This window comes from Phoca vitulina, unplaced genomic scaffold, assembly GCF_004348235.1.
Source record: "Phoca vitulina isolate PV1807 unplaced genomic scaffold, GSC_HSeal_1.0 scaffold98, whole genome shotgun sequence".
Classification (NCBI taxonomy): Eukaryota; Metazoa; Chordata; class Mammalia; order Carnivora; family Phocidae; genus Phoca; species Phoca vitulina.
This window is the reverse complement of record NW_022589801.1, coordinates 649,310-663,643: the sequence shown is the minus strand read 5'-3', so window position 1 is coordinate 663,643 and position 14,334 is coordinate 649,310. Positions and strand designations below refer to the sequence as shown.

General features: G+C 48.5%; 1 protein-coding gene across 1 annotated transcript in view; it reads right to left on the bottom strand.

Annotated features, from left to right (window-relative positions):
• FER1L5 (fer-1 like family member 5) overlaps positions 1 to 13,582 on the bottom strand; it is a 57,026-nt gene extending 43,444 nt beyond the window's left edge. The window contains exons 1-9 of the mRNA XM_032397361.1: positions 13,498 to 13,582; positions 11,502 to 11,554; positions 10,561 to 10,652; positions 9,719 to 9,827; positions 7,989 to 8,043; positions 7,369 to 7,478; positions 5,207 to 5,335; positions 4,081 to 4,143; positions 3,287 to 3,337 (exon numbers count right to left, since the gene is read on the bottom strand). Of these exons, the coding sequence (XP_032253252.1) occupies positions 3,287 to 3,337; positions 4,081 to 4,143; positions 5,207 to 5,335; positions 7,369 to 7,478; positions 7,989 to 8,043; positions 9,719 to 9,827; positions 10,561 to 10,652; positions 11,502 to 11,554; positions 13,498 to 13,582 (747 nt within the window). The remainder of the gene's footprint in view (positions 1 to 3,286; positions 3,338 to 4,080; positions 4,144 to 5,206; positions 5,336 to 7,368; positions 7,479 to 7,988; positions 8,044 to 9,718; positions 9,828 to 10,560; positions 10,653 to 11,501; positions 11,555 to 13,497) is intronic.
• Between the last annotated feature and the right edge of the window lie 752 nt (positions 13,583 to 14,334).

Sequence of the window (14,334 nt, the reverse complement as noted above, 5' to 3'; positions counted from 1 at the left end):
CAGACACTTAAAGAAAATATATAGATGACAAATAAGCACATGAAAAATGCTCAACATCATTAGTCATCAGGGAAGTGTAAATTAAAATCACAGCGAGGTAGCTCTACATATAATTAGAATGGCTAAAGTAAAAAAGATGGACTACAGGAGGGGTTGATGAGAATGGGGGGCAACTGGCACTCGAGCATACACTGCTGGTGGGAATATAAAATGGTAAGGCCTGTTTGGAATTGTTGGGACAAAAACGGTTAGGAATTTTCTCTAAAAATTAAACATACACTTACCATATGAGCTACTCAATCCACTTCTACATATTTACCCAAGAGAAATTAAGATTTGTACAGTAAGATTTGTACAGCAAAGCAGCTTTACTGTAACAGCCAAAGACTGAAAATAATCTCATGTCCATCAACAGATGAGTGGCTAAACAAATTGTGATAAATCTATAAATGGAATACTACTTGGCGATGAAAAGGAATGAATTATTGACACATGCAGTGACATGGATGAATCTCAATTATGCGGAATGAAAGAAGCCAAACCAAAAAGGGTATATGCTGCATTATTCCATTTATATAAAATTCTAGAAAATGCAAACCAAGCTATAGTTATAGAAAGCAGACCAAAGGTTTCCTGGGGATGGGAGGGGGTGGGATGGGGCTGAGAGGGAAGAATAAAAAGGCACACAAGGAAATTTTGGGGGATGATAGATGTGACAGATATGTTCATTATCTTGACTGTGATGATGGTTTCACAGGAATACAAAAATTATACATCTTAAAATATGTGTAATTCACTGTATGTCAATTGTACCTCAATAAAGTTGGAAGAAAACCAAACCAAACCAAATCCAGGCACCCCTAATGAAGCAACAGATCCAGGCAGTGATCATCAGTGGCTGTTAACAACATAAAAAGAGACCAACAGACATTCTGTGGCTCCCGCTGAAGTCATTTTGCCAAGTAATGGACCCAAATCTGGCAAGCCTCTGGGCAGGGGGACATGTGAAATGAACCTTCAGAGATGCAGGCAGCAAAATCCAGACTGGAGGAAAACTCTAGAGGACCAACTATCCAGTTTCTTTAACAAATTACAAGGTGGGGGTGGGGGGGTGGGGGGGTGGAAATGGGCAGGACCCACAGAATCGAAGACCTAAAAATACATTTTATTTTATTTTTTATTTTTATTTTTTTTAAAGATTTTATTTATTTATTTGACAGAGAGAGACACAGCGAGAGAGGGAACACAAGCAGGGGGAGTGGGAGAGGGAGAAGCAGGCTCCCTGCAGAGCAGGGAGCCCGATGTGGGACTTGATCCCAGGACCCTGGGATCATGACCTGAGCCGAAGGCAGTCACTTAACCGACTGAGCCACCCAGGTGCCCTAAAAATACATTTTAACTAGCTGCAATGTATGCACCTGGTCTGCATCCTAACTTGAACAAACTGTGAAAGGAATTCATAAGATAATTAGGGGAATTTGAACACTGGCTAGTTTTCGATGTTATCTAGGAATTATAAAGGTTTTAAAATGTGATAATTACATTTGGTATACTTAATAAAATCTTTATGTTTTAGAAATACATACTGAAGTATTTAAAAATAAAATGATATGGTGTCTGAGATTGGATTCAAAATAACCTAGTGGGTAGGGGAAGTGGGCCAGGTGTAGACAAAACATCACTGGCAATGAATTAGTGAAGTTGAGTGATTGGGATGTGGGAACTCAGGATACTATTCTCTCTGCTTTTGTGTATCTTTGAAATTTTGCAAAGAAGTTCTTTTTAAAGATTTTATTTATATATTTGAGAGAGAGAGAGAATGCAGGGGAGCAGAAGGAGAGGGAGAGAATCTCAAGCAAGAATCTCCCTGCTGAGCTCGGAGCCCCACGTGGAGCTTGATCTCACAACCCTGAGATCATGACCCGAGCTGAAATCAACAGTCTGGCGCTCAACAGACTGAGCCACCCAGGCATCCTTCATGTCTATAACTTATTTAACAGTTCATATCACTGGTCACTGTCTGAAAATTGTGCAGTGGTCTTTGTCGAAAGTACAACATTTTTTACCTCCTGCCACTTAACCTCTCAGGAATCTCTCAATCTCTAAGCCTATGCTGCTTTTAAAAAAAATCTTTTATTATTTGAGAGAGAGAGTGCACAGAGGGAGAGGGAGAATCAGACTCCCCGCTGAGCAGAGAGCCCCATGTGGGGCTCGATCCCAGGACTCTGAGATCATGACCTGAGCTGAAGGCAGATGCTTAACCCACTGAGCCACCCAGGTGCCCTGCCTATGCTGCTTCTTTAAGGGACAGGTCATGACTCTTCATGTGCGTATTACAAGTTGTGAGAAAGAAACCTTACTTTGATTTGTCCTAAATGTGCCTTTCCCAAGGTGGAAGCCTTTTTCCAGGGGTTGCCAGATTTGGCAAATAAAAATACAGATGCCCACTTAAGTTAGAATTGCAGATAGGGCGCCTGGGTGGCTCAGTTGTTTGAGCGACTGCCTTCGGCTCAGGTCATGATCCTGGAGTTCCGGGATCGAGTCCCGCATCAGGCTCCCTGCTCATCGGGGAGTCTGCTTCTCCCTCTGACTCTCCCCCTTCTCATGCTCTCTCTCTGTCATTATCTCTCTCAATAAATAAATTAAAAAAAAAAAGAATTGCAGATAAATGAGGACTTCATTTATAGTATACATATGTCCCCTGCAATATTTCGTGAGGAGCCATGCGATATTTGAGGCATCCTTATATTTAAAAAGTATCTGTTGTTTAAGCTTCAAATGTAATAGAGCATTCTGTATTTAATCTGGCAACCCTACCTTTTCCCAATCTTCCTGGATTTGGAGAATCTTTTTTAGCCCTCATGACTGTGTCAACTTTCCTCATCTCTCAGCCTGTGTCTTTCCAAAGCAAACCTTTTTATTCTATTCTCATAGGCAGCAGTTTTCTCTCTGTTTCTCTGCCTTTTTGGATCTTCTGCTTCCATTTCCCGGAGGCAGAGATTCGAAGTGTGTCCATAGTATTATAAGTTTGGGGAATTCAACATGGCACATTAAGTGGTACACACTTTCATCCCTACAATGACTCTGGTTTGAGTATATCATTATTCCCATTGTACAGATGAGGAAGTAGAGGTTCTGAATAACTTGTTTAAGTCAACCCAGTTGGTAGGTGGATCCAAATCTGGATATTTCTGCATGAAAATTCAAGTTTTTGCCCCTAAACTCGGGCATGGAGCCCATGGTAGGTCTCTGTTTCACCAAACCTCCTCCTTCATCCAGGGCTCACTTGGAATCTCCCGATCTCTGAGTTGAATCTCAACAGTGTGGAATTCATCACCTGCAGAAAGATCTCAGTTATTCACATCCCCCATTTCTCCCACCCCCATGGGAGGAACTGTAAGGGCACATTAGGGATTCTCCAGGATCTACTCAATACTTCCTAGTGGCCCACAATACCACATAAGTTTTCTCATTTAATTCTCAGAGGTACCCTGTGAGGTTCAGAATTTTAGTTCCATTTTACTGATGAGGAGGTTGATCAGAGGGCTCAATTCATTTGATGAACCCAAAGGTCAGCCCAAAGCAAAGTGTTGCACTCAACTTTCTCCTTGGCATGCTGTCCTGATCGTTTCCCATGTGCCTGTGTTCCCAAGAACATGTACACTCTTCAAGGGGGAGGCCTCCTTGTTCTCCTTAGCCCTGTGCTGGGCACATAGGAGGTACCAGATAAACATGTTCATTGCTGTTACCGGGCTCCCTCTGGTTGGGGAATGGAATGTCTCATGTTGAGGGCACATGCGAGGGGTCCTTTGGTGGCATGAGAATCCTGGCACATGAGAAGGGGCTCTTTTCTTCACCAGGGCCCAGCTCAGGGCCTAACAGTTGGCATTCCATAAGATTTGTTAAATGAATGAATGGGGAGTCTGGGTTGCCAGAGTGTGATAAAGGCAGTGGAGGATATGCCTTGGGGTCAGAAGGACCATCTGAAGTGACTGGCTATAAGGGAGGGGTGAGGGGCTGAAGTCTTTCCCAGAATTGAGGTGGGACAAGAAAGTGGGCCCATCTTGTTTGGCTCCTCACCTGAATTAAGATGGTCTCATCAAATAACTTAGCAGGCACCTCATAAAAATTCTGGAAGAAGATCTGAAGCAGAGAGAATGGGGGTAGGGGTTGGATGATATTCCTTCCACCACTTCACCCAGGGACTCAGTAAGCCTGAAGGCTCAGAATAGCATGCTTCTTCCCCAGCTCTTGCCCATTTCATGCTCATGCTCCTCCTCCAGAAGCAGAGGCTTGCCCGGCTCCTGGAGGGTGTTCTGCCAGGGTAAAGGGCAGGGGCAAGGGTTCCCAGAAGCATCTGTCAAGAGTGGCTCAAGGCCCAGCTAGCTGCCCTGGGATGGAGTCCCGAGCCTCTGCCTCCTAGAGTGCCCTGTCAGTCCACTGCATCCCAGCCCCTGCTGCAGCCAGAACCCTCTTTCCTAAATGCAAACCCGGCCCCATCACTCTCCTGCTTAACTCCCTCCATGGCTCCCCAGTGCCATCTGTGACAGGGTCCCAGCGCATTTTGCAGCCTTCCCTCCAGCCACAGCCATATCTACAGTTCTGCCAAGTCCTGCCACTTCTTGTTTCTAGGCTTCCAAAGACACTATAGCTTTTTTCTGAATTTTCTTTCTCCACGATGTCTCTCTTTCCCTGGTAGACTCTTCCTTCAAGGTTTCGGGAGCCCTTCCTGAGTCCCCTCATTCCTCCGTACTCTCACTGTGCTTTTATCTTTTTATTTATTGGCCTCTTTACCAATTAATTCAGTGAGTATTTATCGACTTCCAACTGTGATCAGACACAATGCTATAGCTTAGGGCTTCAGCAGTGACAAGATGTAATGGTCTGGGTCTGCATTTCACAGCTGCATTAACAGCACCTCCAGATCTCTGTTAACCCCAGTTTTGCACCATTGTCATTGTCTATGTGTTCACAGGCCAATCCGCCCCCCACAGACTATTGGTTCCTCCAATGGGAGGTTTCAAATGATTTTGTCTGTATTCCCAGTGCCAAGCAGTGCTTGGCCCTCTGTAGGCGCTCAGCCAATGTTTGTGGAAGAAGCAAGCTTGCCTGATGCCTGCAGGTAATGCCCAGCCCCCAGCTAGCTCCTGGCTGGCCCCCTTGGCCCAACTGCCCCGTTCAGTTCTGAAGGGCACGTGCAGCCCACCTCATTGAAGAAAGGGTTGTTTCCCATCTTGATCCGTGTGTTGTGCTGGTGGCCTCCGATGACCACCTTCACCATCGGCTTGATGTTGTTGCCCATGAGCTGTCGGGCTTCAAACACCTTCACTCGGACCTAGGGGCGGGGGGGGGGCAGGGAACACAGGAGCACTTGAGGCTGTGGCCTGGGCCCCCTTCTCCAACAGGGACTCTTCTCTAAAAGAACAAAGTGTTCTGACAAGAGGCATCTACTGGGGATGGGAGGAGAACCACAGGGAGCTGGACTGCCTGAAGGCAAGTCCAAGAAAGGCCATGGCTCCTCCTGTTTCCTCTTCTGGGAACTGTCCCCTCCACTGCTTTGTACTTTTCATCTTGTGTAGACTAGGTGTTTCTCAATTGCAATGGGCTTGTTACAGAATACAGAAATGAAATCTAATCTTTCCCAGTTTTTTTTTGTTTTGTTTTGTTTTTACTTTTATCTACAATCTTTTTAGAGAACTGAGAATTTTAAAGTTCCATGCCATTGAATCTCTGATCTGTGATTTGCTCTCTGATTTGTGATTTATTCTTCCCCTTTCTACACTTTAATGGGGCTTCAGTAAAGGGTCTATGACATCTGAGCCTAGAACTAGAAGGCGGGAGGGAAGAGCAATGCAGAGCCGAGGAGAGACCCCGGCCGGCTGAGGCCCGGGGGGGAGAAAGAATGAAGATGGCCATGGCTAGGAGGGCACTGGTGTGGGAGCTTGTCATCTGACTGCGGGTAGTAAATAACATCCGGCTCTCCCAGCCCAGGCTGTGGCTCGGCCTTTCTCCATGAGGCCTCCTATGTCTCCAGCAAGTCCAGTGACCCTTTAGGGATTGATACGCATGCAGCTACCGGACCCTCAGAGACAAGAGTGGGCCAAACCAGGCAAACAGGTCGCACGTCAGGATTTTGCCCTAACCTCTAGGACAGAGGAGGAGTAGTGATTTGGGCACGATGACCCTCTATCCTGGGCAAACCAGCCTGATGAAAAGGGATGGGGCCCAGAGGGAGAGGAAAGGAAGGTACTCCAAAGGAGGAACAGCATGTGCAAAGGCCTGGCAGCTAGAGAAAGAGGCTTGAGAATGGGGACTGCAAGGTGTCCAGGATGCTAGAGCAGGGTGGGGAAGGGCGGGGGCAGGAGACAGAGTGGCTTGCAGAGATAGGTTTGTGTTATCAAGGGCCTAGGAAGCCATTGGAAGGAGTTTGGGTTTTGTCCTGAGGACATTAGAGCATCCTCATTTTTAAAAATTTATTTTTTATTTTATTTTATATTTTAAAATTAAAGTATAGTTGACACACGATGTGACATTAGTTCCAGGCCCACAACATAGTGATCTGACAACTAGATATTATACTACTATGCTCACCACAAGTGTAGCTACCATCTGTCATGGATATCCTCATTTTTAAAGGACATTTTTAAGCAGGTGCATGGCATGGTAAGAATGACATCTTTGAAAGACCACTTTGACTGAAGGATGGACAGGAGAGAGCTGGAGGCTGGGAGTTCAGGAGGAGCCTAGGAGGCGGTCCAGGGAAGCGACGGTGCTGCCTCAGGCCAGGGAAGTGAAGTGGTGATGGAGAGGCGGGGGCAGTTGGGTGGTATTAAGAGCTAGGACTTGGCCATCGACTGGATGCAGTGGGGAGGGTGAGGAAGAAGGCAGTCAAGAATGACATCCAGTCTCCTGGGCAGGTGGCAGGCTGGGGAGCAGGTGAAACCATAGTAGAAATCTTAGGTTACAAGTTACAGATCAGAGGGTAGTTGGCGAGCCATGGGATGAGGGTTCCAGAAGTCATAGCGGGAACTCTCCTCAGCCCTTCCCATACAGCTCATTTTGCCATGAACATGGCTAGCCTTGTGTTGCCAACAATCCCGAGGACTCCAGGCCTTTTGCTCTGCCTCCCTAGCACTTGCCAGGGCCTGTTGGTATACATAGAGCCAACAGCGCCTCCTATTGCCGCAGCAGAGCTGTCTCTAGCTTCAGCTTCCTGCAGAAGTGGCTCAGAATGACCCCGGAGGAGCATGGGATGCAGTGAGGCTCTGAGGACCTGTAGCTCTGGCCCTCTGCCATGACCTTATGGAGAGACGGGGATGGCCTGGGATCACAGTGAGAGTGTCAGGTGAATCAGCCCAGAATCCTCACCTGAAAGTGCTGAGGCTTCGAGGACAGAGCCGTGGGCATGGCGGAGTTGGGGAACATCAGTTTCTGCCTGGCCACCTCTCCTGCACTTGGGCCCAGGAGGTCGCCATCGCCTGAGGAAACACAATCTGGGTGGGCCTTCAGAGGCTGGGGCTCAGGAGGCTTTGAGGCATTACACCCATTTCATTGTTCCATCCCCAGTGACTAGCTTCTGACTAAAACCATGGCCCAGAAGTCCTGAAAGAGGCACATATCCTTCCCAGAACATTCCCACGGGAACCTCCTCTTATCCTCAGTAACCCTGGGCCCCACACTCTACATGTGGGGGCTCTTGGAAATGGCCATCCTTGCTTCCCTCCGCAGCCCACTGGAGGCTGGGCCTTATGTCTAGAGAGGACAAGTGGAAATATTGGGGGATACACACACATATATATATATATATATATATATATATATATATATATATAACCTCAGCCAGGTGTCTGGAGATCTGGCTTCTAGATCCTAACCTGGTCACAGTCCTTCTGTAGGCCTCAAGGGATGGGTCCCAAAGGTCGCAAGGGTCCCAAAGAGCCCATCCAGCTATGTTTGGAGAAGAACAGGGGTAAACCCCGAGGACATACCTATCTTCGACGTATCCTGGTATCTCACAAGGGTCACCTGGAGGGTGACAGTGCACTGCAAGGCAAAGGCAGAGGGGGGCTGTAAGCCAGATCTTGCAATCCTTGGCCAAGTCATAACACTGGAACCTCGCCCAGCCTGGCCAGGTTCATGCCCAGTTCCCCTGTGCAAAGCGATGCTGGCCATGGTACAGGGCCACGCCATGCCATGGGACCTGTGAAGTCTTGGGTGGAGGGAGGTTATAAACTGGTAGGGAGAGAGCAATGGGTTATAGTGGAGGGAATTAGGAGAATAGAGGAGGCATGTGGCAGTGGTGGTGACAAGGGGGTACAGCAGGGTGGGGAGGAGAGGGAGAGGTGCCTTGGGACCAGTCCAGAACCGCTGATGCCAACAGCTCTTCTCCTAGCTCAACATCTCCTGACCTCAGGTGGGGACTCCTGCAAATACCTCTTAATTGACCTCCTGACCTCCAAGTGCTCTGACTACTCATCCTACCTCTAGACCATCGCCAGAATTGCCCCCTAAAAATGCCCTAACCGATCAGAGTGAAGTCACAGCTCACCAGCACAGACCATAAGGCCCCTGGTCTCAGCTAGTCTCAGCTCTCCCACTAGCCCCTTCACATCCTCCCAACCCCCATGTGCCAGCAGTGCGGTAGCTCACCCTCCCCAAACCTGCTGCCTGCCTCTCTCTCCCTCCAGCCTTCACACATGCACCTTACACCCTTGCCTGGGATTCTCTTCCTTTCCCGTCCGTGGGGCAAACTCATGCCCCCTGAGAAACTGAATAAACAAATGGACAGTGACCAGATCTTATGTAAAAATGGAACTCTGACCTACAATCTGCAGCAATTGATTCAGGAAACCAGCCCAATAAATCTGCAGTAACCCGCCCAGGAAGCCAGCCTGCTCTAAGTCAGTCTTGTAGGAAGTCAGAGTACTCCTCTAGCAACCAAACAATAGCCCCATCACAGTTGGCCCCAAATTGTCAGGACTTGATTCATAACTGACAGCTTCCCTCATTTTTGTCCCTTCTTCCCACTTAGGACCAGCCAGAGAAAGCCAAATACACACCCCTAATCAACCACATAGGATGCCCGGCTCCTCGTTGGTTCACTTATAGCTTCCCCTGACCAACAGCCTCCAATCAGGGCACACTGGGAGCCTTCCCTGCTTCCGCTGTACAGCTTCCCCCCTCCTCTGCCTGCCTCTGAGTCTCTGCCAAAATGCAAGTGATGGTGGCTGATGCCCTTGCTCTAGCCAGCTCTGCATAAATAGCCTTTGCTTATTCTCCTTTGGTTGGTCTTCACTTGTTTCCATTTATCTTAATCATGTCCTCTGCAAAGGCTTCTGTGACCTCCCACACGGAATCATTCACTTTGTCCTGTCTTCAGTGACCTAGCCTACCTGCCCCTTGTGCTGGACCTCTTGTCACTGGGAGGGATGCCTACTCCAGTGGACGTGGACTTCACTCAGTTTTGTATCTCAGGCCTAACTAACACAGGTGCTGTCATCCAATGGACAACTGACTAAATAATCAATCTAAAAGGATGGATGTAGGGGTGGGAGGAAGGGTGGGTGGGTGGAGGGATGGCGGGATGGGGAGGTCAGGGAGATGATAGCAGTGTGAGGGGGCCTCCTAGGGCAGGAAGTGCTCTCTGGTGGGGGCACTGGCCCCCAACTTCACCGGCTGCCCCCACTCTTCCAGCCACCCTTCCTGGGGCCCAACTCACATCTGTGGACATCATGAGATGGTTAAGCAGGTTCAGGTCCTTCACGATAAGGACCTCACTCGGTTTTTTCACCAAGGGCTGGAGCAGTATTGTGGCCAGGCCAATGAACCTGGGGAGACAAGGAGCACATATGAGATCCAGAGTCAGGGGACACAGTGTCTTCTGTCCCAGGCATGACTTTATCTAGAGAGGGTTTTCTCTCCTATAGGCTGTGCTGTCCACAGAGAGAGGCTGTAGGAAGGAGGCAGTGATGTGGAGAACCCACCAGAGGATGTAGGGCTCTCACGTCTCTGAGAACTGACTTTGGGGCTATGAGCAGTGGGTGCCCCAGTTAGTGGCTCTGCCCTGCCCAGCTCCTTCCCAGAAGTTCTGCTCCCACACTCCTCCTGAATGGAAACAGTGCCAAGTAACAGCTGATTGGACCAGGGGCTGGACACCTGATGGAAGCTGGGCCAATCAGAGTCTCCGTCCTAGGAATTTTGACTTGGGAGGCCATAGATTCAGTCTCAGTGGGTGTTGGTCCCTGCTGGGCACTAGAATGGGGCCACAATAAGAAGCCAGGATTGGGCAGAGAGAAGCAGAGATTTGAGATCCTGTGGCTTCAGGATCTGCAAAACTGTCCCTGGCTTCCCAGGTTCCTGATTCTGGTCTCTCTGCACTCCCAGCCTCACCACCCTCCCATAAATCCCCCACCTTTTTTTTTTTTTTTTTTTTTTTGGTCCCATTAGCTGGCTGGAGTGGGTTCTGGTCCTTGCAGCCTGAGTTATGGATTCAAGCCAGGAGATGCAGCCAGTGCTGTTGCTTTGGTCAGAGAGCCAGCCTCCTGCCTTTCTCTGCCTCACCTGTCCTTCTTTGCTGCGCCCATGTCCCGAAGGATGATTTGCAGAAAAGAGTCATTTTGTAGGGGGCGGTCCCAGAGGTACCAGATCAGGGTCTGTGGGAGGCACAGAGAGATCAGCATCCTTCCTCCACCCTCCCCATCCCATCCTTCTAGAAAATGGGGAAAGATGCAGGGAACAGGCTGGCCCTGTGTTTCTCTTGAACTAAGGAACCTCTCTCAAGTCTAGTTTCCTTTTTTTTTTTTTTAAATATGAATCCTCAACCCGGACTTTTTTTTTTTTTTAAGATTTTATTTATTTATTTGACAGAGAGAGACAGCGAGAGAGAGAACACAGGCAGGGGGAGTGGGAGAGGGAGAAGCAGGCTTCCCGCGGAGCAGGGAGCCCGATGTGGGGCTCGATCCCAGGACCCTGGGATCATGACCTGAGCCAAAGGCAGACGCTTAACGACTGAGCCACCCAGGCGCCCTCAAGTCTAGTTTCCTAAGAGGATGGCATTAGCTACCTTTCACCAAGGTGCTGAGCATCCTACCTGGGCTCTGCAGTGTAACTGCAATATCATCGGTGTGTCAGGAGTGAAGGGGTGTGGGGACCCGGGGTGGGGGTGGGGGACATGGATGGATGGAAGAGGAGAGGGATGGATCCTACACAGGGAACCCTGTCTCTGCTTCAGGTTTCTGGGAACATCAGTATGGCCAGGTTGGACAAGATGGCCATATCATGGTCCATCCTCAGAGTGGAGAAGAAGGGCCAAGAACAGCTATGGGCCCTCAGGCCCGCACAGCCGTATCAGCTCAGGGGCTACTCCCAGTCCAGACGCCCTGGACTTGGGGAAAGCTTATGCCGCTCCCGGTCCTCTCCCTAGAATTCTGAGCATGGCCAGGACCCGACCTCACTCTTAGGGTTGTCATTGCTTCTTTTGGGTTTGTCCTGATGAGTTTTACCTCATTCCATGTGGGGTTATTCCCTTCTGCTTCATGAGTTCTCTTCTTGATATCTGCAAGGATACCAAGGGGCAGTTATTGGTGGCAGGAAATATTTCAAAGTCTAGGTTTAAGTGTGGTAAAGAGAGGTAGGACTCCAAGAACACTTCAAGTCTATGTTGGCAGATGTGATATGGCATGGATTCTTACGCTGGGGGGTTTCAAAATTTCTCACTTTTTGTAAGAGTAGCATCATGCCATGTGACAGATGCTGTGTTCACTTCATTTTCTTCCTTGGAACGTAGTTCCTAGCCATCTTGCAGCCAGGTGGTGCCTTGTAACTCGTTCTGGCCAGTGCAGCGTGGGAGCGATTTTCACCACTGCCACGACTGGCTCCTAAAATCTCCCATGACGTTCTTCCTCTCCCCACTCCGCACACCCATCCTCACCAGCTGCGGGCAGGGTGGTGCCAGGATGACTTTGCAGCCACAAGCAGCAAGCAGCTGGTCCCTAAACCGCTGCTTGGAGGAGCCCCTCAGGATTGCTGCCCCCCTTGATGCAGGACTTGGTGTGAGCAAGAGGTAAACTTTTATTGTATTAAGGCACTGAGATCTAAAGTTTTATTTGTTACCAGAGCAAAGCCTAGTGGACCCTAAGACATGCCAAAACATCTCTAATGGGTTAAAAGTTCTTCATCCACTAAAATTCCCCTCCTCCAGAAACATCTTTAACAAAGAACAGCTGATAGCCCTGCAAAGAACCTTTAAATTGCTAAATTACTTTGAGATTCTTCCCAAGGAAAGAATGTATGAAAGAGGGGGAGACAGTGTGTGTGCAAGCATGCACCTGTTGGGTAGTCGGAAGGGGTGCAGGGTAGTGGATGGTATATGGGGGAAGAGGGGCTCAGAAAGGTGAAAAAGGAATAAAAAATATCAAACAAACATTCAGTTATTAAGAATTTATAGGTAAATTTGTGAGCAAACCCAGGAGTCTGGGACTTAGGCATCTTTGTAAGAGGTATTTCTGGGAGGAGAAAGATCACGTCCGTGGAATGGTAGGAAAGAAGGCTCAGAATCAGGCTGTTCCTTGGCTCATGGCAAAGACACACTGAATGTCCACTATGCCTCTTTAAACCTGTACCTGGGGACATAAACGCGTATGGATTGTCCTGTGAGCCCAGAGTCCCAAATGTCCACTCTCCGAGGGGTGTTGTCACGTTCAGTGAGCACAGTTTCACAAACCAGAAAAAAACTTAAGGACTTCATTCTTTACTCATACCTATTATAGAAACAACTGTGCCTTCTTTCTCTTGACCCCGATTTTCTCACTCCCCGCACGTGCTCGGAAACCTCATTTGCCCATATCCACCAGCAGACAGACTGTCCATTTCTCTTGCCCTTCTTCCCTTCCTGCTCCCAGCTCTGTGTTGTGTAGACACGCTTAATCTCTTTCGTGTTGCCTCCTAAATCCTCTCACCCCCCCCCCCCCGCCCCCCGCCAACCTTCTTGGACATTTTTCCTTACCTATAAAAAATGGAGACAATAAATCTTGCCTCATTTGCCTCATGGGATTGTTGTGAGGAGCAAAAATCATTATGTTTACGAAAACGCTTTGTTGGTTGTAAAAGTCACTCATTAGGATCGAACAGTTACTATTGGAGGTTGTATGAGAGCTGTACATATATTGTCTTTTAAAATCCTCACATCAAGCCTATGAAGCAGGTGTTTTTTTTTTTTTTTTAAACCTCAATGTGTGGCACAGTCCTAGTTCACAGAAGCAGCTCGGGAAGTATTAATCTTCTCTTTTTCCCGTAGCCAGTCCCCTGGAAAAAATGGGAGGTAGAGATGTCATAATAGGAGAAATAATGGCAATTTCGAAAGAACCGGATGACGTCTACCCCGCCTTTCTGCCACACAGGGCATCTTTTACAGAGGAGGGCCCCCATGAGTCTATTTTTTCACCAAGTGCATGTTGCCTCTCGGGGCTCGTCTCTCCCATCCCAGAGCCTGGCTCTCACCTCGGAAGTAGGCAGACACGCAGGGTCTGGGTGGGGGGCTGAGGGGCGGGTTAATCGTGGCTGACTCCACCACAAGCCGCAGCATGTCCTCCCCCTACTTCCCTCCTTTTCTCTGCAGCGGAGCCTCCTTCTTGGAGCACCTTGGTCCAACGTTCTCCCAGGGCTCACGGGGTGAGGAGAGCCCCGGGCCTGTTGCTTAGCAGTAGAGGTGATGTCACAAAGGTGGGAGGTTCTTGGTTCTGGAGAGGAATGGAGGGAAGGACAGGAGGAAGTCACAAGGAGTACGAAGCCAGTGGCTTGAAGTGACTAGGCCTGTACAAACAAAATGATTTGGCTGCTTGGCGTTTCCTCTTTCTTTTTCTTTCTCTCTTATTCTCACTGTCCCTCTGATTTCATGATCAGGTATAAGGGTAGTGTTTCCTCTTTATATAAATAAGCAAGTTATCTGGAGTGAATCATTGCTAAAGTCCCACAATTTAAATGAGAAAATAAGAGAAGTGAGGTGATATGGGAAAAGGAATAGGTAAATCAAAGACCATTTCAAGGACAATTCAGGAGAAGCCCTTCTTAATGCATAAGCAAATATGTAGGCCTCTTTTTTTTTTTTTAAAGATTTATTTGTTTATTTGAGAGAGAGAGAGAGAGAGAGAGAGAGAGAGAGAGCAGTGGGGGAGGGGCAGAAGGAAAGAGAGAATCTTAAGCACACTTTCGGCTGAGCTTGGAGCCTGACACAGGGCTCGATCTCACGACCCTGAGATCATGACCTGAGCTGAGATCAGGAGTTGGACACTTAACCAACTGAGCTCCCCAGGTTCCCCATGCCTCCTTTTTCTAAAG